This window comes from Macrotis lagotis, chromosome 2 (genome assembly GCF_037893015.1).
Source record: "Macrotis lagotis isolate mMagLag1 chromosome 2, bilby.v1.9.chrom.fasta, whole genome shotgun sequence".
Lineage (NCBI taxonomy): Eukaryota > Metazoa > Chordata > Mammalia > Peramelemorphia > Peramelidae > Macrotis > Macrotis lagotis.
The window spans coordinates 163,543,373-163,569,943 of NC_133659.1; the positions used below are offsets into that span (position 1 = coordinate 163,543,373).

The 26,571-nt window shown below is 44.0% G+C and overlaps 2 protein-coding genes across 8 annotated transcripts in view; both read left to right on the top strand.

Moving 5' to 3' along the window:
• SMG5 (SMG5 nonsense mediated mRNA decay factor) overlaps positions 1-21,167 on the top strand; it is a 30,281-nt gene extending 9,114 nt beyond the window's left edge. For both annotated transcript variants that reach the window (XM_074223231.1, XM_074223230.1), the window contains 15 exons: positions 635-760; positions 850-918; positions 1,362-1,570; positions 2,263-2,400; positions 2,706-3,305; positions 4,148-4,323; positions 9,054-9,129; positions 9,809-9,984; positions 10,776-10,934; positions 12,588-12,647; positions 13,139-13,298; positions 17,020-17,110; positions 18,056-18,130; positions 18,633-18,771; positions 19,321-21,167. In XM_074223231.1, the coding sequence (XP_074079332.1) occupies positions 635-760; positions 850-918; positions 1,362-1,570; positions 2,263-2,400; positions 2,706-3,305; positions 4,148-4,323; positions 9,054-9,129; positions 9,809-9,984; positions 10,776-10,934; positions 12,588-12,647; positions 13,139-13,298; positions 17,020-17,110; positions 18,056-18,130; positions 18,633-18,771; positions 19,321-19,404 (2,338 nt within the window). In that variant the 3' untranslated portion in view covers positions 19,405-21,167. The remainder of the gene's footprint in view (positions 1-634; positions 761-849; positions 919-1,361; positions 1,571-2,262; positions 2,401-2,705; positions 3,306-4,147; positions 4,324-9,053; positions 9,130-9,808; positions 9,985-10,775; positions 10,935-12,587; positions 12,648-13,138; positions 13,299-17,019; positions 17,111-18,055; positions 18,131-18,632; positions 18,772-19,320) is intronic.
• Positions 21,168-25,908: 4,741 nt separating this feature from the next.
• The window catches only part of PAQR6 (progestin and adipoQ receptor family member 6), a 28,537-nt gene continuing 27,874 nt past the window's right edge, over positions 25,909-26,571 (top strand). For 5 of the 6 annotated variants that reach the window (XR_012475801.1, XR_012475804.1, XR_012475802.1 and 2 more), the window contains exon 1: positions 25,909-25,994. Coding sequence is in view for 2 of the 6 variants with exons in the window: in XM_074223237.1 (XP_074079338.1) it covers positions 25,944-25,994 (51 nt within the window). In the remaining 4 variants the exon portion in view is untranslated. Of the gene's footprint in view, positions 25,995-26,348; positions 26,473-26,571 lie in introns of those variants that run through there. The other variant, XM_074223239.1, reaches the window with a different exon arrangement.

A 26,571-nucleotide genomic window follows, 5' to 3' on the forward strand; every position in this document is an offset into this window, starting at 1 on the left:
GGAGTTTCTGCTTTCTGGAAGTTTACTTTCTTTTATTAAAATTTCTTAATTTCTTCTTGTTTTTTTAAATTTAAGATTTTGTTTATTTTGAGATTTTACAAGTTTTCCCCCAATCTTACTTCCCCCACACACACATACACACAGAAAGCAATTTGTGGAAGTTTACTTTCTAAGATGCAAGGGCAAATCTGTAAGATGTAGAGCCAAATAAAAATAACAGCATTAAACCAAGACATGAAAAAAATACTTAACTATTGTATAAATAGGTTCAGAATTTTAGGAATGGGAATGAGTAAATTCATAGATAAGAGAAGAATAACTTTGGTCTTGCCATTTTTAAGCAGGGAAAGTATGAAGAAGGTAAGTCATCTACTCTTGTCAGATTTACCTAGGAAGTCATTTTGATGGAGGTATATTTTTTGGTTTAGATTTTTTTTTTTCCTTGTGACACTTGTCTCTAGATCTAGAGTTGGCTGGACATGGCAGGGCAAGATGAGTGCCATTTGTGGTTATTGGTGATCCTTTTCCCATATGATATAGTATCTTTTCCCATAATCTTAAGCAGCTGTCCTGTACTTCATTTTCTCCTCTGGCTTCAAGTTATAGACACAATGCCTTTCTTCCTCTCTCTCAGTATCCAATCAGAAGTGTCCTTTGAGGGGGCTTATGGGAACCTCAAACGGCTATATGACAAAGCAGCCAAAATGTACCACCAGCTGAAGAAATGTGAGATGAGAAAACTGTCTCCTAGCAAAAAGCGGTGAGTGAAATGAGAGATTCTATGCAGTTGAGACTATAGATACTTCTCCAGAGCCCTCAGCAACCACTGTACTTTTCTTCTCAATTCAGATGTAAGGACATCAAGAGATTGTTGGTGAGCTTCATGTATCTGCAGAGTCTTCTGCAGCCCAAGAGCAGGTATGTACAAGGTTCTATTAGTTCTGAAATTAAGGAAGGAGCTGCATTTCCCTTTCCCAGGATTGCTCCCTGACTGAAAAGAGTTAGAAGGGATAAGATACTCTTGCCAAATTCTACCTTATTGTGGGAAATCTATTTTGTTTCACTTTAATAACATTTAGCCATAGGCAGGAGATTCTTTCTTGGTGTCTAACTTTCATTCTTAGGGGAAGTACAGTAGAGCCCATTCCTTTCCTACTTGGATAGATCAGTCTCTGGGAAGTAGCTTTCCATCCATTTACATGAGGGTAGAGTTATGAGACATGAGACAGTCCTGTTTCAAATCCTTTAAGGTGTATAGTGCCATTATCTCTCAACCTTCTTTTTTGGATCCAGTTCACAAAGCTCTTTTCCTTTCTGTGTCATCTCTGTCACTTGTCATCACTTTGTTTGCTGGCGTCTAGTACCCTGGACTTGGAGCTGACATCACTCTGCCAATCAGTCCTGGAGGACTTCAACCTTTGCCTCTTCTACCTACCTTCTTCACCTAACCTCAGTCTGGCTAGTGAGGATGAGGAAGAGTATGAGAATGGTTATTCTTTTCTTCCTGACCTTCTCATCTTCCGGATGGTCATCATTTGCCTCATGAGTGTTCACAGCTTGAAGAGAGCAGGTAACCATCTTATCAGCCTTTATTACCACCTTCAGGCCCTAGTTCATTCCAGGCTCCATAGAGCTCTCTCTGAAGCAACTTGTCCTCACATAGATGCATAGTAAGTTCCATGATTGCAACCCCTCTGTAGCTCCATTTCTATTTTTCTTACAGTATTTTGGTGGAAGCTAAGGGAGGAGGGGGAAATCTTACTCTCAGGTAGATTCCAGGTAGAAAAGAGTAGAAGACAGTATGTCCCAAGACCCACAAATAAGGGCTTAGGTTCCAGCCAGCCAGAATTTTCTCCACTCTCACTAATAGGACTTAATCAGGCTAGGAAGCCTTTCTTGTAGTGTAGGACAGGGTTTGGGAAATGAGACAGGATTGGGTAGAGTGAAAAGTTGAAGAGACCTGGGTTGCCAGGAATAGCCTGTGTCCACACAGACTTTAGAGCAGGAGAGTATTTCAGTGGCCACCTAAAGTTAATAGAAACCATAAATGGAACAAAAAGTATAAGGTTGTTTTGAGGTCCTATGGTGGAGGGGTCCTTAGCATATAGAATTTGTAAAGTAGTGTAGGAACTTGAGAGAATTGGATGAAGCTTCCTTTGAGCTTCTATATGTATGGGAATTGGAAAAATAAAGGATCCTTATCTCCCAAGGGATGCTCTCATATCATAATTCCTAATAACTTTTCCCTCTCTCTAATTTTAGGATCAAAGCAATACAGTGCTGCCATTGCCTTCACCCTAGCTTTCTTCTCTCATCTTATCAACCACGTCAATATCCGGCTACAGGCAGAGCTGGAAGAGGGAGAGAATCCTGTACCAGCATTCCAGAGTGATGGGACAGGTGTGGGAATAGTGGGAGGGATTTAGGAAAGTCATCAGGAAGTCATTTAGGAGGGGGTATTATGTAAAAGGTGGGGAAAGAAGATATAGCTAGATTCTGGTATCCTTCTGTATCTGTCTGTGGAATTCAATTATGGTTTGTACTAGATGGCATTTCTCTGGCATCCCTTCTAAATGAAACTCTTAATTCTGAGTATTTAGAGGTGGAGAGCTGAGGAGAAGATGCTACTGAATTGAGAGAGAAAGCTAAGCTCTATCCTGCTGCTGAGCTCCTCTCAGACTTGCAAACATCACTTCTTCCCACAGATGAGCCTGAGCCCAAAGAACCACTGGAGAAGGAGGTCGAACCAGAGCCAGAGCCTCCTCCTCCAGCACCGAGAGTGAGTGAGGCCAAGAAGAGTCGTAAGTTCTCCCGCCTGTCTTGCCTTCGTCGGCGACGCCACCACCCACCTAAGGCTGGTGATGACAGTGACCTGAGTGAAGGCTTTGACTCAGATTCAAGCCATGACTCAGCCCGGGCCAGTGAAGGTTCAGACAGTGGGTCAGATAAGAGTGATGAGGGTGGGGGTACAGCTTTTGATGCAGAGACAGACTCAGAGATGAACAGCCAGGAGTCACGCTCAGACCTGGAAGACATGGAAGATGAAGAGGGAACAAGGCCTATGGCCCCAGATCCACCTCGATCCAGGTCAGAAGCTTCTGACCCCTCCAATGGCCCATTGGGTCCAAATGAGGCCAGTATTGCCAGTAATCTACAAGCCATGTCCACTCAGATGTTCCAAACCAAACGCTGCTTCCGATTGGCCCCCACCTTCAGTAACATCCTTCTCCAGCCTTCTAATGAAACTCGGACCACTGCTGGTAGTAGGGCCTGCATCAATGGAGACCTGGACAAACCTGAACCAGGTATTTTAATCTCTTGGGATTATCCAGCCCTGCTTAATATATCTATATTAAATGGGGCTTATTCCAGTGGGAAGTCCTATCCTCTTTTGGATGGTTGCCCTATTCTTATATCTTAGGGAGTCCTTAGTGTAATCTGGATTCCTTTTTTGCTTCTGTAGTAATGGACCTATTTGTTCATTCTACCTGCCAGAGATCTGGAATACTACTTCCTCTCCTCTTTTCTCCTCCTTAATTTTATACTTTCAACTCCTAGCTCCCAATATTTTCTTTCTCTTACTTCTCCATCATTCTTGCTCCTAGACTTAGTGATCTGTATCTTAAATATGTTAGGTGGGTCTTCAGCTTTGGCCTCTGGAGGAGCCAGAAAAACTGACACATAGTGGGACACAATGAAGCTTATTTGGATGTTGAGGAAAAACTGGGTCCTGCCTGTCCTTCCTTTTAGCTCAATGATTATGTATAGGATCATAGATTTAGAACTGGAAATAGATCCTCTGATGTTGAAAACTATGTTTGCATGTAATAGAAAAAAATAAAATAAACATTGAAAAAAGAAAGAGCTCCTCTCATCTAATCCCTTCATTTTGTTGATGCGAAAATTGAGACTAAGTGATGTTAACCAAGGTCACACAAAAGCAGTAATTGGCAAGACCAAGATTCAAACTCAGGTCAACTGACCCCAAATGTAGAGTTTTTTCTACCTCACCATAATGTGGGGGCGGGAACCCCAAATAATCAGCTGTATGCATTAGCATGAACCTAAAGGGAACTAGATGATAAGCTTAGGATAACAGACATCAAACTTTTCATCTCATCTCTTTGTCCTTCCTCCTCCATTCTAGCATCTGATGATGGGTCTGAGTCAGAGGAAAGTGTGTCCAGTGGACGCTCCTGTCACAATGAAAGGAGCATCCAGGAGAAACTTCACATCTTGATGGCAGAAGGACTTCTACCTGCTGTGAAAGTCTTCCTGGATTGGCTTCGGACCAACACTGACCTCATCATCATGTGTGCACAGGTCTGCCTCACTTCTCCCTCTCCTTCACCATCATCCCCCCTCCCCCCAAAGAAATTTCCTGTCTATTAGCTTCACAACTTCTGCTGGGGGAAGTGGGAAGGGTAGGACATAATACTTAGGAATTTTCCTTTGATGTGTTTGCAAATGATTTGTGCTGGAAGGCCCAGCGTGATTGTCTCATATATGCTCCTGTTTCCATACTTTATTCCTTTTATCCTAAGAGTTAAAAAAAATCCTTTGAGAAGACAGTTTTGAAGCTTTGCTCAAAAACCAGATTCTATCTAGTCTTACCCACCTATACTGTCAGAAAATATATCCTATGATATGACTTAAATTTTTCTGTTACATTTTGTCTATTTCCTTTTTTTTAAATTTTATTTATTTAAGACAGTGGGGTTAAGTAATTAAGTGTCTGAGGTGGGATTTGAACTCAGGTCCTCTTGACTCCAGGGCTGGTGCTCTATCCTCTGTGCCACCTAGCTTCCCCTTGCCATTTCTTAATAGAGCTGATTTCAATTCCAGTGTAAGAGTTGAGGGGGGGTGGGGAGAGTTGCATAAAGAGAATGGAGTCAAAAAGACCCCAGTTCAAATCCTGCCTCAGTTTCCTAATCAGTAAAATGTGATTAACACCATCATACACCACATGATTGTGGTGAGGGTCAAATGAAATAACACGTCATTATTAGTCCTTTCTTCACAACATCTTGTGGGGCACAGTAAATACATTTGGATAATTAACTGAAGGGAGAAGAATGTTTAATAAATGAGATCACTAGGGCTTAGGGAAGTGAAGTCTTGTCAAAACAGATGACTGCTGTGCTTTTATATGATTCTTGGGAACACAAATGATAAAGCCAGAAAGGACCTAAAAAGTATTGCTAAAAATTGTAAAGTCATGGGCAGGGAACTGAATGGGAAAAGATATTATTGCTTATTGAAGGCAAGGGATTCAGAAGAAAAAACTCAAATTTAGGATGTGAACAACTAGCAAAAAAATGGCATGTGAAAATGAGATTGGGATTGCTGGACCCCACCTTTAAAATAAAGTTATGACTGATTCCTCCTGAAGGATGCACCTAACAGACCTGTAAGAATATATTTGTTGGGTGTCTTAGAAATCAAAAGTTTAGAAGAACTTTAAACTAAAAGGACTGGAAAAAGAAAGCTGCTTATATAGATCCACCAATCTGAATACCATAGGCAGACTGCAATGAAAGAAGAGTAATAATTGAAACACTTGGAAGTTTATAGAATCTAAGAAAGGAAACAATAGTAAGCACTATAGCTTCAAATAGCTAAAGTTTAGACAAAATGTAAGAGAAACTATAGTACTTATCTCAAGGATCCAAAATCTTACCTTGTAGACTTAGCACTGAAACTTGATGGGGTTAAACACTGAAACAGATGTAGTTCTGAGCATTCTTATAAAAAAAGGTTGCTAAAAGGTGAGATGGAAAAGCATTGTATATGAAGATGTGTGGGAGGAAATCTGAAGAGCAGGGGGAAAGCATGGTAGAAAGCTTTTAGATATAGATTAACAGAAGCAGCATTTGTCGTTGGAGTGGACTCTAGACCACCTGAACAGAATGAGGAAATAGATGAATTGGGGACATCACAAACCTAGCAGAGGGCCAGTGTAGAAATCATTGGAAACTTGCATTGTCCACATAACTTGATTGTTGAAATTCACTCTCTGCCGGAAGGCTTTATGATACTTAGACCTTAAAATACGGGAGCCCACAAGGTGAAGTTCTTCCCTAAATCTGATTTTATAGGGAAGATTGTTTACATACAAGGGATCTCTACCTCCCAGAGTTTTTGAAAAAGGACGAAAACCAGTGTAGTAGCTAACATGGCCTTAGCATAAGAGATCTTCTTTCAGAAGTTTCAGAGGAAAGTTCTAAATCTGTAGGATTCCATGGACTAACATTCAATAGAAACCAATCCAGCAGTGATGGGGAAAATTTAAAGAGGAAAGGAAAACAACTCCATTGAAGAGGAGTTATCAGAGGAAAGTGACATTGGCTACATTAGAGAGCTCTCTGACCATCTGAGAAAGTAGAAACAAATGAGGAGAAAAATGGAACAATACTGCAAACTATTAGGAAGTTAATGCTCAAGATAAATAAGGGAATTGTATCTGGCTCAGTCAGATTATATTTTGAATATGGTGACTGAGCCACCATCAGGGTAATATAAAAGATTGTGGAAAATGTGGAAAGTGCCTTGTGGACTGAAGAATGGCGCAATCTTTCCCTGTTTACCTAAAATCAACAAACTCATTGTTCCATCACAATCATGGGCCACAACTTGTTTAGCCATTCTCCAGTTGAAGGATATCTATCATTTTAGCCAATATAACAGATTTGAGATATCTTCATTGAAAAACTCCCTGTTCTTATCCTTTGATTACCTTGGTTTTCTGGGGATATTCTGAAATAGATTATGCAACAAATGGTTAGTGAACATCTAGAAAAGGAAGCAGTGATTCCAAGGAACTTAAGTGGTTTTATTTTTTTTTTTTTAGATGACTATTATTCATGCTTAACTAACTTAATCTTCTTTTGACTGGGTTAATAAATTAGTATGTCAGAGGCATTTGTTAAAATATAGTATGTTTTGGGGAGGGGAAGATGGCTAGATGTGACCTACTGAGATGGATTTGAAACTTTTTGAATGGGTGGAAAGAGTAGTCCCATTTATAGTTTGTTAGAGAAGGTCTCCTATAGAGTGCCCTAGAGATCTGTTCTTGACCTTTTACTGTTTCATGTTTTGGTCAGTAATTTGGATAAAGGCATAGATGGCGTGCTTATCAGATTTTCAAATGACACCAATTTGAGAGAAGAGAGCTGACCCAGTAAATGAAAGATAATTCAAAATTATCTTGCCCAGCTAGAGCAGAATACTAAATCTTCTTAGATTATATTCAGTAGGCATAACTTTGAAATTTTTTGCTTGGGTTAAAAAAAAATCATCTTTTTAAGTAAGGAGTGAAGAAATATGTTTAGTTAGCATTTTGTTTGAACAACTCCAAGGGTTTTAATGTACACCAGCTCAATATGAGTCAGCAGTATAATGTCCTAGCTGTTTGCTAATTTGATATTGGGCTGCACTGAGAGGAATACCTTCAAGGAAAAAGGAGGTGATAGTCCTGTTTAGCCTGTGTAGTCCACACATCTGGATTTGTGTTCAGTTATAGGTAGCACAATTTTAAAAGGATATTAACTGCTCTTTGCCTCGGTTTCCTCATCTATAAAATTGGGTTGATAATAACCACACCTTCTCAGGAGTAGTTTTGAGATGCAAATGAGATACCATATATAAAGTATTTGACAAACCTTATAGTGCTATATGAATTTTACCTATGGTTATTTTATAAGCTTGAGGCTATCTAGGATGATGAAAAATCTTGAATCATACATTTGAGGATCGATTGAAGGAACTGATTATGCTTAGTCCAGAGAAGAGATGAGTCAGGACACATTAAGGGTTGTCATAAGTAAGAGGACCTAGATTTGTTATTTAGTCCCAGAAGGCAGAATCAAAAATAGTGGATGGAAGCTGAGGAGAACCACACTAGGCTTTAAGGCAGCTCTTGTCCAAAAGTAGAAGGCTTCTTTTTCACTTGAGGCCTTCAAATGGAAGCAGAAAGATTGCTTGGTCAGCAGATGCCTTTCAGGTATAGGTTGTACTAGATAGCCACTGAGGTTCCTTCAAACTCTAGAATTCTGTGATTCTATGATAATGACCTAGAGTGCACTATAATTTTGTACTTCTCATCACTCCCATGTACACCATCATACTAGAACCACCTCTACTCATGGAAAATTCTCTCTTCCTATTTTCCGAAGTGTCATACCCTTTAATAAGTTTGTCAAGTCTACTGTTGAAGTTCAAATCACTGAGACTATGGGTAGTACAGAGAAAAAATGGAGTTATCTCTGAGAGAAATATTTCCGAGCATTTCCTCACCTGCTATTTTTCTTTGACCAGGTGTTGAGTAGACAAAGAACAAGTATTTATCAAGTGCTTACTATGGAGCAGACACTGCACACTCAACTTTATAATTATCTCATTTACCCTCAAATAATTCTAGGAGGTAGTTGCTATTATTCTCCCCATTTTACGGTTGAGGAAACTGAGGAGGTTAAGTGACAGAATCACACCTAGTGTCTGAGGCTAAATTTGAACTTAGCTTTTTCTGACCCTTAGATCCAGTACACCAATTTAGCTGTCTCCAGAAAAGTGGGGGTCTGGGTTTTTGTTGTTCAACCCTTCAGTCATGTCCAATTTTTTGTGACTCGATTTTGGGTTTTCTTGGCAAAGATATTGGAGTGGTTTGCCATTTTCTATTTCAACTCATGTTTTACTAGTCAGGAAACTGAAATCCAGGGTTGACGGACTTGACAAGATCACACAGCCTTCTAAGTGTCTGAGGCCAGATTTGCACTCAGGAAAAGGAGTCTTCCTGACTCTAGGCCTTTTTATCCACTGTGCTACCAAGCTGTCTCTGGGATCTGAGTACAAATTATTTTTTGGAATGGAAAGACCACTTTTTCTTTTGCTTGCTCAATCTGGATCATTCCGCATTTGGAGATTAGGTTTTTCTATGGCCTAATTTCCATCTTTTTTGTGTATGCATTCTGCCCTCTGAGGTAATAGGAATCACCCCTACTTTAATTTTTCGTCTCAGTCCTGCTAAACCTCTTTTCTTGCTCCTGTCCCTACAGAGCTCCCAAAGCCTATGGAATCGCCTCTCTGTATTATTGAATCTCCTGCCAGCTGCTGGAGAACTCCAGGAGCCTAGTAAGTCAGTCCCTTTCCCTTCCTTACTCTTATCTTAACTCACCGGTTCTCCCTCCCTTTTCCAAACTCAGTCCTCTGCTATATTTTAGCCTAATCCCAAAGGTAAGGATGTCAGTGAGATTCATCCCTCCACTCTTTACAGTATACAACAGAACATTGTGGTACCAGCCAGCCTCTTCTGGTTTCCCATCCCTAAACACTATCTCCAGTGTTGGGCATGGAAGCTAACTTGATCCAGTTTGGAGCTCCCATGGGGGCTAGAGAACTGCTGACTGGGGAGAGTGGTAACTAGTGTCACCCTGGTGCTTGTGGTGATTGAGAGACACTTGTCTCTGCTCCCTGGAAATAAACTGTCTGGTGAACACCCTAGGCCAAAAAAACCTGACTTTGTCCTATGAGCTATCCACCTCATCTATTTATTCCCTTTTCTCTTTGCATCTCTGCTTTATGCTCCCCCCTTTCAAGGAACCTCCTCAGATTGTTTTTTTCACCCATACCTCATATGTTTTGTTTCTGCAGTTCCTTCATATCAGTCTTTCAAGTTAGGAGAGTTGGAATGACAGTAGTTGACTCTCCCTTTTTAGATTGACACTTCCCCCAAAGGCAGGGATTCACCCTCATTTAGATCTTTCCCTTTCTTTCCAAAGGTGGGTGCACTAATGTAGTTTTCTTTTCCCAGGCTTGATCTTGTGCCCTGAGGTACAGGATCTCCTTCTGGGCTGTGAACGACCTGACCTTCCCACTTCCCTGCTGCTCCCAGAAGACACAGCTCTCCGCAACCTACCCCCACTTCGAGTTGCTCATAAACGCTTCAACTTTGAACTGGATCGACCCTTGCTCAATCCTATGGAGGAGGTGAGGGTATCCCTGGTTCCCATATATTAGTCAAATATACCTAAAATCACAGGACTTTGAAGGGAACTTTTCTTACCTATGTCCTTGTTTCTGGGTAGAACCACCCCATTCTAACCAGAGCATGGTCTCCTGGCTTATGTTTTCATTCTGGGTCTCCAGCCCCAAGTGGAGCTACTGAAAGAAGAGCAGAGGAGATACACAGTAGAGCTCTGATGGCTGAACCCAAGACTCCATACTCTAAACCCTCTGTTAGGCTACTTTTGTTACCATTTTGTTGAAAAAATATTGATTAACATTCTAAATTCAAGCATGAACTTGAGTTTTAACTGATGGTCTCTTCATCCCCTGAGTTATTTCTCTAATACTGGCTATTTTGAAGTTACATTAGGAATCTTTTTAAAACTTTATTTTTAAAATTTTGAGTTTCAAATTATCTTCTTCCCCCTTTTTCCTCCCCCACCCATTGAGAAGGCAAGAGGTATAAAGTAGGAATCTTGAACAGGGAAAAATATAACTGATAAAATGCAAGTTGAATTAACGTTTTGTTCTAACTTTTATAGTCTTGGGTAAAAGCCATTTATCTCTCCTTGACTCTTCCCTCAGCTCATCTCTAGTGAAGTAATCAAGGGGGATCAGTAGTAATCAAGAGATTAGGATCTCTTCTAGAAATCTAGAAAAGAGTGGGGCTATCCTTAGGTGTAGTATAACTAATCTTTTGGGGGAAAAACAATGGTTTTAACTAGATATTTCTTTCTCTAAATTTGTTCTCTCATTTTCCCAAAACCATCCAGTCTGTCGTGCGAATCTGCTGCATCCGTAGTTTTGGCCATTTCATTACCCATCTGCAAGGCAGCATCCTACAGTTTAATCCTGAGGTTGGGATCTTTATCAGCATTGCTCAGGCTGAGCAAGAGGATCTTTTGCAGCAAGCCCAGGCCCAGTTCAGGATGGTAAGTGTTGGTCCTTCTCCCTAATGTCTTTAATACCTTAAGGATCCTGAGGTTCTGCTCATCTCTTCTATTCAGGCTTATAGACAAGGGAACATTGTCTAGCTGGCAAAGGTATAGCTCTCAATATAGGAGGAAAGATGGGAAATATCAGCAGGGTGGGAAAGGTGCATGGCATGGTTGTTTGGGGACAGAGGGCATGGGGAACAATTTTGAGAAGACTTCCTGGAGAAGGGATGCTGGACATGGTCTGGCAGAGAGAAAGAGGAGAGAGAACACCTTTAGTTAGGAAGCTAAATCATGTTCCTCTTCAGTGTTTCTATGTAATGACCTGTACCATCTTCCCTTCCTTAGGTGCCCTCCTATTTCTGACTCCAGGTACTTCTGACTCCAGGCCCAGTGCTGTATCCACTGCATCCCCTAGAGTGTTTTTTTTTAATTGTTTATTAACTTGATCATCAAAACACACAAAAAGGTTTAAGTGATTGGTGTGATTAAAAGCAAACTAGTTTTCGAAAGGCAAACTTTATCCTTATAATATAAATAGATAATGTCATTTGAACTAATTCAGTCATTTATTCTTCCTCCCTTTCCCCATCTCTTGCTGCCCTCCCTACCCCCCCCCCCCAACTTTCTACATTGCAGTTCTTTCCTGGGCATACATTGCTTTAATAAAAAGCTTCCTTCCCATGGTTCTTCATTCTTCATAGGATCTAGTCTACTCTTGCCTAGTGTTCAGGATTACTTGCTTTGCCAGTCAAGGCAACTAGGTGGTAGAGTAGATAGAGCACTGGCCTTGGAGACAGGAAGGTCGGAGTTTGAATCCCTCAGACCCTTAACACTTTATTAGCTGTGTGAACTTGGGCAAGTCAACTTAAACCTCATATCCAGGGCCATCTCCAGTCATCTTGAGTCATATCTGGCCACTGGACCCAGATGGCTCTGGAGGAAAAAGTGAGCCTGGTGACTTAGCACAGCACCCCCCTCACTCAAATCCATTTCACATGCTTGTCATGGCATCACCTCCCTGATGTCATAGTCATCTTCGAGAACAAAGGATATCAATCATCATTATCATCAGGCTTTGCCAGCCATAGATCCCATTATGCTACTCCTATGACCAGCCTGAATAGGCCACTTGATTTCATTTAATACATTGTGTATTCCTGCTCTCTAGTCTTTTGCCCTCCTCTTCAACTGTCTTGAGTTGATAAAATTTTTTCCAGGTGTCACTTTTTAAAGCCTTCTGTCAACATTTCAATCTACTATGACGCCTTCCTTCATCTAAATGCCTATGCTACCTATATAGTCCTTAGCAAATTCTTCCTTGTTTGATTAGTTACATTTTTATATGTCTATACTTTCTCTTCCTAACTAGATTGTAAATTTTTTGAGAGAAAGGACCAGATTTTTGTAACCATCACAGCATATGATCAGTAATTGTTGGCTGATTGATACAATGCTTTAGATTCCAGGAATGGACTTTTTTTGTATTCCTCTTTCTCAGTAGGGACAGTTGAAAAGTGTTTGATTGTAAGGCTGGTGTTTATCTCAGATCAGAGGGATTTCTTCTGATTATGTTTTGTAAGAAAGGAGATTTCCCTAATCTAATCCTTGTTCTTCTCTAGTTATTCTCTTCTTTTCTTCCATAAACAGGCCCAGGAAGAGGCTCGAAGGAATCGATTGATGAGGGACATGGCTCAACTTCGACTGCAGGTGGGAAATAGAAATCCTGTTTTCCTCATTTCTCCCATTAGAGTATTTCCCATACAGAAATCCCTCCTGCTGTCTTAATTCCCCATCCTTTATTTTGCTTCATTTGCTATTACTTCATAGTTTCAGTAAGTTTCTCTATTTTGGGGGCAGCTAGTGGATAGAGCACCAGCCCTGGAATCAGGAAGATCTGAGTTCAAATTTGACATCAGACACTTGATACTTAACTTAGTTATGTGACCTTGGGCAAGTCACTTAACCCATTACCTTGCCAAAAAAAAAAGTTTCTATAATTTGTCTTCACCTTTCCATTTCTTGTTCTGTCTTTTCCCTTCTTTTTTCTTCTCTCCATCCTCTTTCTCAAAACCATGGCGACCTAAAAATAGCCTGAGGAATTTCCTAATTGTCAACTTCTACCCTTCTTACTGAATGTTAGACCTTGAAGAGAAATAGGAGGGCACCTAACTCATTGCCTTTTGCCCTTCTTCCACCAGCTCGAGGTGTCCCAGTTAGAGGGCAGTTTGCAGCAGCCCAAAGCTCAGTCAGCAATGTCCCCATACCTCGTTCCTGACACTCAGGCTCTTTGCCAGCACCTCCCCATCATCCGCCAGCTGGCCAGCAGTGGCAGGTTCATTGTCATCATCCCTCGGACAGGTAAGGATTTGGGAGTTGGAAGGCAGAAGAACTATGTATAATAGTCAGCAGTGCCATGACCAGTCGGCCCAAGATTCTCTCACCAGGGACACAAGGCTGTAGGTGGGACCTTTTTTCTCTGAGCTCACCAGGCCTCCCAATCCATCTCCCTTCCTCAGTCTCTCCCTTTCCTTTCCATCTTCCACCAACCACCACATTAACATTCTTAAAATACAAATCTGGTTGGTCCCTACTCTAGGGTCAAATATAGATTCTTCAGTCTGATACTGGAGCCCCCATTCTTTCTAAAATTATTTCATGTTACTGCCTTTCTCTAATCCCCAAGTCTCTGAACTCAGCTGGATTCATACCAGTAATGAGGAATTTTGGAAAGAGGAAGCAAAACATAATTAGTTCAGTTCTGGGCTTGTTGAATGTTGGATGTCCACCAAGCACCCAGTTTGGGTGTTGAATATACTCGTTGAAACCCAGCAGAATGGTTAAGTCTGGATGAGTAGATTTGAGAATCTAGGATAGAGAACATCATTGAAACCATGGGAATTTATGAGATTACCAAGTGAAATACTACTGAGGGAGACAAGAGGAGGGCCCAGGACAGAATCCTGAAGGGCATCAATAAACAGTAAAAGATTGTGCTAGGTGCTAGGAATACAAAAAGAGGCAAAGGACAAACCTTGCTTTCAAGGAGTTTACAGTTTAATGTAGAGTGAGCTACATACAGGATAACTAGGAAATAATTAAAAGGGGGAAACACTGGAATTTAGAGAGGTCGGAGAGCCTGTAAACCAAGTGTGGAGAATTTTTTTTTCTACCAACATTTGCTGGTTATGTTTGGTCAAACAATTCTCTCCTGAAAAACTACTAGATTTATTGAATTTTTATTCCCACCTGCAGTTGCCTTGGCTATGCCAGACCAATACAGCCTTTGGGCTAGAGATTTTCTGCCCCGGCTATAGAGGATGGAATTGGAGTTGAGACTGAAAGAAAACCAGGAGGTTAGTAGTTGGAGCAGAGAAACAAAAGCATTCCAAGCATAGTAGACAGCCAATGTCCGGAGTTGGAGTGTCTTAATCATGGGACAGCTAGGAGTCCAGTGTCACTAGATGGAAGTGTATGTGCTAGGGAGTAAAGTATAAGAGTCCACAGAACCAGGAAGAAACTGGGTTAGAAAGGACCAAACATAACATCTTGTATTTGTACCTGGAGGCAATGGAAAGCCACTGAAGTTGGTTTGAATAGAAGGAAAATGATTTAGAAAAATCATTTTAGTGACTGAATGAAAAACAGATTGGAGTGTGAAGTGATAAGAGCCTCCAGCTGGACTGGCAGTGTCAGAGAAGAGAAGGGGGTCTAAACAAGATGTTGTGGAGGTGAAATAGTTGGGCCTTGGCAGGTGTTTGAATATGGCAGGTGAGAGATAGCAATCCAGAATGACTCCAGGTCAGAGCCTGAGGGACTGGGAGAGTAGTGTTGTAGCTATGGGGTTAGAAAAGGTAGGAAAGAGGGAGGGTTTAGGGGGAAAGATACTCTATTTTGGATATAGTGTGTTTAAGATATATACTGGAAGGCAACTGGAGATGTGAGATTGGACATCAGCAGAGAGATTGAGGGGATGGGGGGGCAGCAAGTTAGGTAGATTTGAGAATTGTCAACTTGAGATGGTAGTTAGATTCCTGGGAGCCAATGATATCACCAAGTAAAGTTGTGTAGAGAGGGAAGAGAAGATGGCCCAAGACAGAACTTTGAGGAACACATACAGTTGGAGGGGCTTGATCTGGAAGAGGTTCCAGAAAAGGAGACAGAGAAGGAACAGTCTGATAGGTTAGAGAAGGAGAATGGTCCTGAAAACCTAGAAAGGAAAGTACCAATGAGTAGGTGATTGACAGTGTCAAAGGCTTTGGAGAGATTGGGAAAAATGAGGATTGAGAAAAGGCTGTCATTTAGGCACTTAAGCGATCATGGTAAGTATGGAAAGAACAATTTCATTGGATGATGATGTCAGAAGTCAGATTGCAAGAGGTTAAGTAGGTGAGGAAAGAAAGTTTGTTCAAGAAGTTTGTTCACAAAAGGCAGAAGAGATATAAAATAGCATTGAAAAATGGAAGTTTCAAATGAGTTTTTTTGAGTGTGAGTATGTTTTTAGGCAACAGGGAAGCATCAAATAGGGAAAGATTGCAGACTCATGAAAGAATAGGGATGACAGGAGACAGCCTGTTGGAGGAAATTGGATAGAACAGGATGTCTTTTGCATGTAAAGAGATTGACCTTAGCAAGACACTTCGTTAAAGATAAGGATGAAGGAGAGTGCTAGAAGACATCTGAGTGATGTAAGATGAGAATGGGAGAGGAGAAAATTCAGTAAAATGAGGCAGTTTCTATCTGAAAGGGGAGAGGGAAGAAGGAAGCATCCCTTGGGAGGGATGAAGAGTTTGAGAAGAACCACTGTATTGAATGGGATTATGAAAATTTGGGTGGTGAGAGCTTAGTTGAAGTTGTGTAAATTTGTAGTAGCCCTAAACAGTAGGGTTGCATGATTTTTCTCCACCTTCATTCAGCAGCATATTTGTAGATCGGAAAACAGTGGATGATGGGAGTAATCCAAGACTGAGACTTGACAAGGTGCAAGCAGCCATGTGATAAGAGAGCCAGGGATCGGGGAGAAAAAAAGGACAGTGTGGACTTAAACTAATTTGCTAAGGATCCAGATGGGGAAACAAAGAGAGTGTAGCTTGTGCAGAAGGAAGATGACCTAGGAGGGAGCTGAGGAGGTGAGACATTGGAGGTCCGAATGTGAATGAAGAACATAGGCTTTGGGATTGAAAGGCAATCTTGGTTTTCTTCAAAGACCTGCCCAGGCCACAGCCTCTTACAGGAAGCCTTTTACTCTCCTGAAATTACTCAGTTGGCATTGTATGTCCAGTGTCAGCACAGAGAAGGTAGATAACTTTGTGGATTTGTCTTCATCTTCCCAATCCCTAACATTGTGCCTTGTATGTAACAGGTGTTTAATAAATGTTTGTGGAATCAAATAGCTGACCTTTCCTGATGTCATATTCACTGATTAAGGACCTTATTACCAAAACATTCCAGTTGCTCTTAATCACCCATCATGGTTCTGCTATCCATGGATTTATCTAAGCCTTTAAATTTCTGCCTGTTCATCCTCCATCCCCTTAATACAATTAATTATACCCTTCAATATTTCCTTCCCCCTCCTTGTTTTCATCCTTGCTTCCTGGGAGATCAGAATTTGGGACTTTAGTTCCCTCCTCTAATTGAAAGCTCAGAAGAAAACTATTTCATAGTTCCTGCCTTCTCAAAACATAGCTACTAGTCTCTAGCTTTGGTGACTAAGAAAGCCTTTCTCTTGTCTAACTACTAATGTAGTCAAATGCTACCTTTTGTAGAATCAAAAATGACCCCTCTCAAAACCTTATCTTTCCCTCTTTTCCTATAGTCTGCTTCAGAAAAGAGCAGTCTGAAAGTCTCTTCCTTTTACCAGTAGGCCTGCAAGGGACACTTAATCAAATTTTTATTGAGTTTCTATTATTTTAAAATGTTGGGCTAGGCAAAGTCATTCAATTTCTTCATTGTAAAATAACAACATAATAACAATTATTCCTACTAACCAAGGTTGTAATGATAAAATGAGATATTTCTAGCAAACCTTAAGGTACTGTATAAATGGTAGCTATTGTTTTTCCTGCCTTTGGGGAATTAGTGATAGATGGCTTAGACTTGCTGAAGAAAGAACATCCAGGAGCTCGAGATGGAATCCGCTACCTGGAAGCTGAGTTTAAAAAAGGAAACAGGTGAGAGCTGGTGCAGGTGTGGGTGGGGTTTTGATGGGACATGGCCAGAGGGTTGAAGAAGCATCCCATTTGTCCTATCTACCTCTTCTCCCTCTCATCCCTTGGGCTTCACTGTTTTGGTCTGTTTAGGTATGGGTTGGACATATAGCTTTAAACTAGGAGAGGACTAGGTAGAGCATTACTAATTCTATCAGACTCCCTTTGACAGTGCAATGGGGGTGGTGGGTCAAGAAGAATAGAAGCAAGAGGAAGATCTCTCTAGAGCTGTCTAGATCATTCATACTAGACTCTAGGTCTAGGTGATTTAACATCCCTCCCCCTCACCTCTCCAGAGAAGTACTATGTTGCAGTCTGGCATAGGTTGAATAGTCAGTCTCCCAAAGCGTTCACCTCTGTTGGTACTTCCATAGAGCATGCACATCATAATAGGCACTCTACCCAACAGAGACCAGGACTGTGTGACTGTTCTCAGTCTGGGAGGGCTTGAGAGGGGACTAGTACAGAGAAAAGAAAGAATTCCCCCTCCTCCCCCTCCTCGTTCAAGGAACTGCCAGCCGAGCTGACGCTTTTCTCTACCCTACCCCACCCTGTCAGGAAACAGCACAAAGCTGACTTGTTTAGGCCTTGTTGTCTTCAGAAGCTTTGACTTCAAAAGCATCTATTGCTTTTCTCTTCCTGGCTCTTGGCCTCCCCAGCTGCCTCCCCAGGGAGGAACCAAAGCGGTGATGTTATCAAGAGGAAAAGTGAGCTGGGCTCAGCTCAGCAGGAAAGCAGCCTCAGGTGGCCCTTGCAGACCCAATGAACTGAGCACAGGGCTCCTTCCTCCTCCCCCACCGAAAATTGATTCCCCCAGATTCATAATGACACCCTTTGTCCTGTTACTCCCTCCCCGACACACCCAGTTTCTAGAACCAAAAATATCTTTCTCTTATCTCTCCTTTAAAGGTACATTCGATGCCAGAAAGAGTTGGGGAAGAGTTTTGAGCGGCATAAACTGAAGAGGCAGGATATAGACGCCTGGTAAACTTATAGACTTGGCACCCCCAAGGCCTAAAATGGAGCAAGGATGTTCTCAGGAGTGTCACCTATTTGTCCCTCCTGGGAATGTGGCAGGGAACTAGAAAATCATTCTGTGAGATAGCAACCTGGAATGAAAACAATTAATTCCTTCCTCTTCCTCTGGAGAATGAGTCCCAATAAGGTCCCACATTTTAACATGTCACCTATAGCTTCTCTCAGACCCCTATTCTCGATTTTGTATCTTTAGAAGTTGAAAAGTAAGTCCTTCCTGATGACCTCCAGCTCTTTAAATCATGAGCTTTGTTGCTCTGCTGCTATGGAGATATTCAATGTCTTCCCTTCTCCCCGCTAAAATATCTCTTTGGGATACAGCATTCAGGATGTCATTGCAGCCTGTATTCTCCAATCTTCCCTCCTACCCATTTCTCCTTCCTCTCTGAGTTAAATTGATTTCTAGAGAAAAGCCCAGCTCATGGGCTGATAGGTCGTTTGTCCATCTCAGGACTCTGTATAAAATCCTGGACAGTTGCAAACAACTGACTCTGGCCCAGGGAATTGGAGAGGATGACCCTAGTGGCATGGTGACCATCATCACTGGTCTTCAGATGGATGATCCCAGTACTTTCTCCAGTTCCATGCAGGTAAGCAGGTGGACAGAACTCAAGGCTGGACCCCTTCAACAGGAGATCCCCAAGCTCAGCTACTCCTCATCTTGTACTTCTAGGAAGTTGACTTCTCCACTCAAAGTCAGGTCCTTTAGTAGATAATAAGTCTTGAAGAAAAGAGTGATGTGTCCACAGTTAATGAGTGGTCTGTTCTGCCACAGGTACTTCCTGGCCTTGTATTTCTAAGCAAGTCTTTTCCCCTTGACCTGTAGATTAGAATTTGAATTTAAGCACAGAATTAACAGAGTTGTTGTGAGGATCTAGTGAGATCATATTTGTAAAAAACTTTTGTAAACTTGAAAGTATTTTGTAAATACCAGATATTATTTCAGCTACATGATAAAGGTCTGGAATTATCTACATAGTTGGATTTCTGAGGTCCATTATTCCATTTCCCTTTTTCACCTTTCTCCTCTGACCCATCCACCTGTCACTTACTCCTTGTACTGCAGGAACAGACAAAAAAGGAAAGTTCTACAACTTCTTACTCATGACACCTGTACCTTCTCTGTTCTCCCCTTGCAGGCAGCAGTACAAGCAGCCACCCATGCCAGTGTTGAGATCAAGAATGTGCTGGACTTCTACAAGCAGTGGAAGGAGATTGGCTGAGACTTCCCCCATGCCCCATACTGGGGTTGACTCCAATCTCTCCTCCCTTCCCCTGCAGCCGGGGTCATCAACAGCAACCATTCCCCCATTGTACACAGACAAACACACACACGCACACACGCACACATGCACACACGCACACATGCACACACGCATGGTCCCTACCCCGGTCATGCAGAGAGGCAGCAGGGAGGGCAAAGGAGGGGGCTAGGAGGATGGGGTCCCCTCCCCCAACCTAACCTGTGTCGAAAAGAAGGGAAAGAAATCTTGGAGCAGGAGAGTGCCTCCGGTTCCTTTAATCCTTCCCGTTTTATTTTGCTCCTATTGGGAAGGTCTTGGCACCCTCACCTACCCCAGCCCCCATTGTCACCCTCAGGGGGAAAGCTACAGGCAAAGAGGATTGTATTTCATTTGATTCAAAAGCAGGAGCCGTTTGAGGAGCATTTCCTGGACCTTTTGCAAGGAGGGGATATCAGAGAGCCCCTCTCCTTTCTTACCCAAGATCCAGGGCAGTGGGGGGAGGAGAGGATGACTCGACCCCTACCCCCAACCCCCAGAGGTGGTGAGTTGGTTTGAGGTGGGTGTTTGGGGGTGGTCTGTCCCCAGAACCCTGCCCCCCTTCTAGTACCTAGTCCCCTTCCCTTCATTACCCCTCATCAGGGTCGGGGAGCAGAACAGCTCAGGAGCAAAAAAGAGGCCTACAGAGAAGGCAGAAATGGAACCCTACTTCTTCAGGCAGGATATGCAAGACTTTGGCCTCTTTTCTAGTATTATTGTTCTAACTCCACTCCTGCCTGCTTTGTGTTCCACCGGAACCTAGGCCCCTACTTCTGCTTTTTGGTTCTCCCCATAGCTGCTGGGGCAGGAAACTGGAGGCATCTCCAGGAGCCATGGGCTACTGCATCTGACCCTCAACTTGAGCAGGGTTTCCTGTTCCAGCCATCTCTCTGTAATCTTTTGGCTGCTGAGTTGTGACAGCTGGGAGCTGGGTGGAGAGAGTAATGGCTCCCCTGACCCAGAGGTTTTGGGAAAGGAGAACTTCTGCTAGGCTCAGGGTTAGGTCTCCCCCACTGAGAACTGCAGGGAAGGAGGGACCCAGAAATTGTAGAGACTGAGTAGGTGGGAATGAAGATAGCCCAGAGAGGCTCCCAAGCTGTGCCTGCCCTCCCCTCCCCACCATCTCTGCAGGCCCTGACCAACACAGACTTGTGGGGAAGGAAGTCAGGGTTCTGGTTTCTTGGCTGAGCACAAGGGGCTCATCTCCCAGTAGGGTAGTTTGGGGTTGTTGAGATCAAGATCGGGGTAGCAGGAGCAAAGATCATGGTAAACGCTCAGGACATTGAGGGCAGATCACAGCAGCATGAGCACACTGGGATCCACTGCATAGGCAGACCTCCTTCCCTCTTCATTTTCCTCAGGACCCTTTGGCACATAACAGTGCCCCTTCTTTCTCACTCCCCCTCCCCCAACTCAGTCTTCTTGGGGGCCTGGGGAGAGTCAGGTGGGCACCCAGAGAAGGGGCTGAAAGCAAAGAAAGAAAACTCAAGTTGGATGACTGAAGGGAGAGGAAGAATTTATTGCTCCTGTCCCCGACAGATACCCATACCAACTTCCCTGACAAGGTTTCCAGAGGAGAGGCACACCTGCCCAGCACCTCTGAGAAGCCAAATCTGGGAGAATGGGGGCAGGAGTGGGGTGTTCTCTAACCCCACAGCAAAGACTGTAAAAATGAAACATCACTCAATAAAATCCTCCTAACCCTGTCCCCTGCCTTTTGGAAATTCCTTTCCACATGCTCCTAGAGAAAAGGAAAATGAAATGGGATGGAAGATTTGCTGTTCTCCATAGTTATCCTTAAACCCCGCCCCCTTCCCAACTTCCAAGACAAGTCCAACTATGTGCTATGTTATCTCTAACCAGTAATGTTGAGGTCAAATATGATCTTGTAAGAATAGCCAGTTCATCATCTCATCTTCTCTTCCTTGTTTCAGGGCAGAAAGGTTTGGGGAAAAACGTGCTTTTCACTAACACCTCGTCCTGAATATTGGTGGCCCATGGTGGGAGGGGGGGTACCCCCCCTTTGGCCCCCAGGAGTCATAGAGACTGTACAGGATATCCGGAGGACAAAACCTGAGACGTGCCTTCCAGGAATCATTTTCTTGTGAAGTAGAAAGAATTTAAGTCTAGACAGGGTGTGAGTATAGTTGAAATAGGAGGTGAAAGCAGTAGTGAGGAGAGGGTGTTGAAGTAGAGAGCAAGCTGAAGGGTCATACATCTAGCATTTTGGAGTTGGGGACAAAATGGCCTGGAAGGGTCTCTTTGGAAAGGGTGATCATCAAAATAGGAAGTGTCATTCAGGAAGGCTCATCTCTGTAAGGGGAAAATGACTTGAAGCTTAAAGGAAATAATGTTATGCCACATTAATGCAAGTCAAAAACTTTCACTTATCTTTCTATCCTGGGGTGCCTTCTGCCTCCCTCTTAGAGATTAGGACACATTTAATGGAATTCTAGGCAAGATAAGGTAGGAAAGTACCAGAATTTACCTTAAAGGTTATCACCTCCATTCCTCTGTCTCTGCACAGGACCATAGGATTTAAAGCTCGAGGGAACCTTAGAGACCATCTGACCCTCATTTTACAGATGAGGAATCGGGTCCAAAGAGGATGGAGCCCTTCCCACCCCAAGGTCAACCAGATGGGGTAAGGGGTTATCTGAGATCCTGTTTCGGAAGAGAGAAGCTGATGCCTGATTTTAATTTTAATGTTTCAGAACTGGAAGGAACATTAGAGATCATTTAGTCCAATATCTTTTTAAAGCAGAGGAAACAGACATTAGGCAACTTTGTATGCAAGTCCACACAGCAAATGGCAGGACCAGAATCAGAATCTAGCGTCTCCCTCTTCCATGAGGGAGTTTTCAGATTGGTTTTTAGCCCTCTCCAGAAGGAGTGGAGCAGTTAGGGCTTTAGGGGGACCATCAACAGTCAAAAGGAGAGTGATCAGAGAAGGGTTTGAGAGGAAATCAGATGCCTGTGTCTACAGGCCTCAGGAATTTGGTGGTCAGGACATAATGTGAGTAGCAGAGGTCCTAGAGATGTGGGAGATGGTGTGTTGAAGGGAGCTAGTGGAGGAAGGGTATTTCAGAATTACAAAATGACAGTAAAGGTGGGGGACTCAGGTAGGTTTCTTCCCCCCACTTTGGAGGGAACCAGCAAAGGCTGTGTATGTCATGCCTACCCAGACTGCAGAGAAATTGTCATTGTTCCTTCAGTCACCTCTCCCACACACAAGCTAGAATCTCATTCTTGATTAAATGATATTATATATTAAATAGTTCTGAGTGAAGTTGCTGAGTGGTATGAAGTCCGAGAATGATTGTGAAGTGTTTCCTGAAGTCTGATCTCAAGCCCTTCAACAACTAGTCTCCTGATTAGGAGGATCCCAGATTTAGTCTTGTTACCCCTCTCTTGCTTCTGTCCTAGGCACCCCCCCCCAAACACACATCCTTGGCAGAATGGGGAAGGAGGAAGGGCTGGCCATGGTGGCTGTGGGCATAGGGCCCAGGTCATGTGTAGAGCCAGGCAGCAGTGATCTGCCTGCTAATGGGAATGTACAGATTGACAGCCTGGGGACTTAAGGGTCCCCCACTGACTGAGCCCTCCAATTGGCTGAATTACCACCTCCTTTCTGCTTCCTTCAACTCCTAGTTCCATAACACTATGTCCCACCAAGGCAGGACAAGGCAGGAATTGTTCCCCCTTTGTCTCTCTTCCCATTCTTACCCACCCCCAAGCTCCTGCTTCCTAGTCCAGATCTCTAGTACCAGTAGGGAGATTTGCCAGCCTTGCCCAGCCTCTAGGGCCTAAGAAAAGGAAGTCAGGCCATGGATTGAGTTCCCTGACCACAGTCTCAGTGGGAATCCTACCATCTGATAGAACAGAACTTCAATCCCAGAGACATCCCAGATCAGGCCCTTTACATCAGACATACCATCTTCTGGGTAAGAAATGGCTGAAATTCTCATGAGATAGGGACTGGCTTAGAGACTTTGTCCTGGACTCTGATAGACATTCCCCCACCTCTAGGGCAGCTCTTTCTCTTCCCCCCTCTCTTTATGGGGATACTGAAGCTCAGAGTTAGAAACCAGATGTCCCTGATGCTGGTCATGCCTCTTTGTCTCAGCCTCCCTCTTCCCCTACCCCCCTTACATCCATGCCCACACCCACACCTCCCAGGACTAGACTACCTCCCTGGAGATTGTATAAAAGTCCCCCCAGCCACCACCTCCATGGTGATGGTGTTTCTACCCCACCCCCAATTTGTTAAAATCTCTAAGCACTGCTAGCAACCTTTACTTATAGGACAGAAGGGACTGTAAAATTAAGAACTCTTTTAATTCTTAAGATTGAGAACCTTTAGGATTTGGGGGTATGGAGGAGAAGAATGAAGACCTAGGCATTCTGTACCCTTCAATCATCATTTGAGCCCAAGTTCTTCCCCAAGGGCTGTGCCAGGCTCCCACATCTAACCTTTCTCCTAGCTACTTTCCACTACCCATAATATTCCATAGTTGGACTGGGTGGACAGACTCCTAGATCCCATCCTCACCCTCCTGTGGTGTCCCCTGGGCATCTCCTAAAAGGGCCTGGGAGATCCATTAGTGTGAGAAAAATGAAGGGAGGGAGAAGGGAGTTGGGTGCCTGATTCCCCTGGGATTTTCCTGTAGGAAATGAGAAGCAGAGTGGGGAGAAGATAGCAACGAGGGTGAGGAGAAGGGGAATGAGGATGGGCAGTGGGAGACGCTGAAAGATCAAAAGAAGCAAACAAATTGTCAGACAGGGTGGGAAAACAAGGAGTTAAAAGAGTGAGAGAGATACCAATGGAGATAGGGAGGACTGAACCCCCAGGCCAGCTGAATGACGGGGAGTTGGCAAACAAGGAATAGAACTGGAAAGTTTTATGTTCTGGGGCTGGGTAGGGCTGGGCTGGGCTGGACTTGACTTGGGGGGGGGGTATCTCTCCTCCCCAGGGGGCGGTTCCTACCCAGCCTGGCCCTGCCCCTCCACTTGTGCCAAGGAATGTGCCTAAGAAAGGAGGCTAGAGCAGCGGGTGGGGGAGCCTGGGACAGAGCTGGGCCCAGACGGGGGCCACGGAGCCTGGAGAGAGAGCTTCACAGGTCTGGGGGAGCCCAGAGGGAAAGGGGAGGGCAAAGGAATCAGAAGAGACTGGAACCCAGTGTGGATCTCCCCCAGGCCCCTCCCCTTCCCAAAGAAGACCCAGACCTCCAGTATCTCAGCCCCCCCACCATCTTCCAGAGGACCCAGACTGCTGCCCCTGCCTCTCCCAGGCCTTCTCTCCAGGTGTCTGGGACTTGAACCCATTTCCTCATCCCAGACTGGACTTAATTCTTCCTTCTAAGACTCCTCCCCATTCCAGAGAGGACTCAAGCGTCCTGTCCTGGGTTCCTAGTTTCAGACCTACTTTCTGCATCCTAGGTTGTGAGACATTTTCTGGGTTCAACTGTGCCTGGGCACTCTGCCTGCTGAGTGTCTGCCCTTGGGTGGGGCAGCAGCAGGGAGGCCTAAAGAGGTCAGAACACCTGGGTCTGGTGCCTGAAAACAGACTTGTTGGGGAGGGGAGAGAGAACCAGGCAGCCAGCCCCTGACCCTTGCCTAGGTCCCCTGAGGCTGCCCAGTCCCTCTCAATGGGGTACTTGTCCATAAAAGACAAAGGAGGATTGAATGAAGAAAGCGGTCACAGCGGAATGGGCCCTCCCCAGGGCCAAGCAGAAGAGATAGTCACCCCATCCTGAGTCCATGCACATAGGGGAGGTGACTGGGGTCAAAGAATCAAACCTCAGGGGCTTCTCTGGGTAAAGGAGGTTGCAGAGAGCTGGGAGCCCAGGTTGCCTCTGTGAAGGAAAATACATCAGAAAATTTATTTGGGAAAGGAAGGTAGGGGTTGGGGGGTCAGGGGTCCAGACATTTAAAAAGCCCTTCTGGGAAAGAGGTACAAGGGATAGGAACTACAATCCTGGGCAAAGAGGCTATATTTAGGGAAGAGGCTAGGAGGTGGGGAGGGGGAAGACATTGGGTTATGTTAGACAATTGTTAGGTGGGGGGTAAGTTGGGCTCCTTCCCAAACTGAAAGGAAGTTGAGCCTGGCTTCTCACAGCCCTACAGGAAACCAGGGCGGGAAAGGGCCCCTGACTTTTCTCTAAGCACACCTCTCCCTGAATACACTCCCTCTTCCAGGGAACCTGTCTCCCCAATCCCTGGTTCTAGCCTCTCAGAAGACTGACTCCCAGAGGAGAGGGGGGCCAGTCTGGGAGTCGGGGTGCCTGGTGCCTGCCTGCTTCCAGGTCAGGGTTTGGAGAAGGGCAGTGGGCTGGTTGGGAGTGGGACTGGGCTGGCTCTGTTATGGGTAAGTTTTTTTTTTCCTTTTTCCATGTCTGTAGGCGTCCAGGGTCCATTGACTGTGGCTGAGTCAGGGAGGGGGGGCAGCCCCTCTCCTGGGGGCGCCCCCCCACTGAGCCACCATGCTGAGCATCAAGTTACCACAGCTGCTCCAGGTTCATCAGGTCCCTCGGGTAAGAGAGGGGTCCCCTCCATTCCACTACCCTCCTCTTTCACAACTTGCCTCTTTCCATACCCTGTCCTTTCAACCTAAACTCGGGTGAGGGTTCTCTTTCCAAAGAGAACTTTACTTCTCCATTCTTTCATCATCTTCTCCCTGATCCTTGGGAAGTCCCCCAGGCATCATGTTATGGTGTCAGCTCTTCCTGATGTGATCCTTGGAGGGATGATAATGACAATTTTATGGGTTCACATTTATGTAATGTATAAAAAGTGCTTTCTTGCCAGTATTATAGTTTTTTCATGAAGAAACCAAAGCTTAAGTGCCTCCTCTGGGTGAGGCACTGTTGACTCAAAGAAAGGGCAAGGATGGTTCCTGACCACGATCCACCCATAACCTATTGGAGCAGACAACAGAGGGATAGAGAGGGCACAGTCAATGGAAGGAAGGCACTAGAATGAAGAGGGATTCGGATGGGCTTCCTCCAAAAGGTAGCGGGGTTTAGGGTCACAAGAGGGTTTAGGGTCAAAGAAATGAAGCAGGTTCCTAGTATCTAGACTGTCCACGTGATTTATTTTTCTGTATACTTT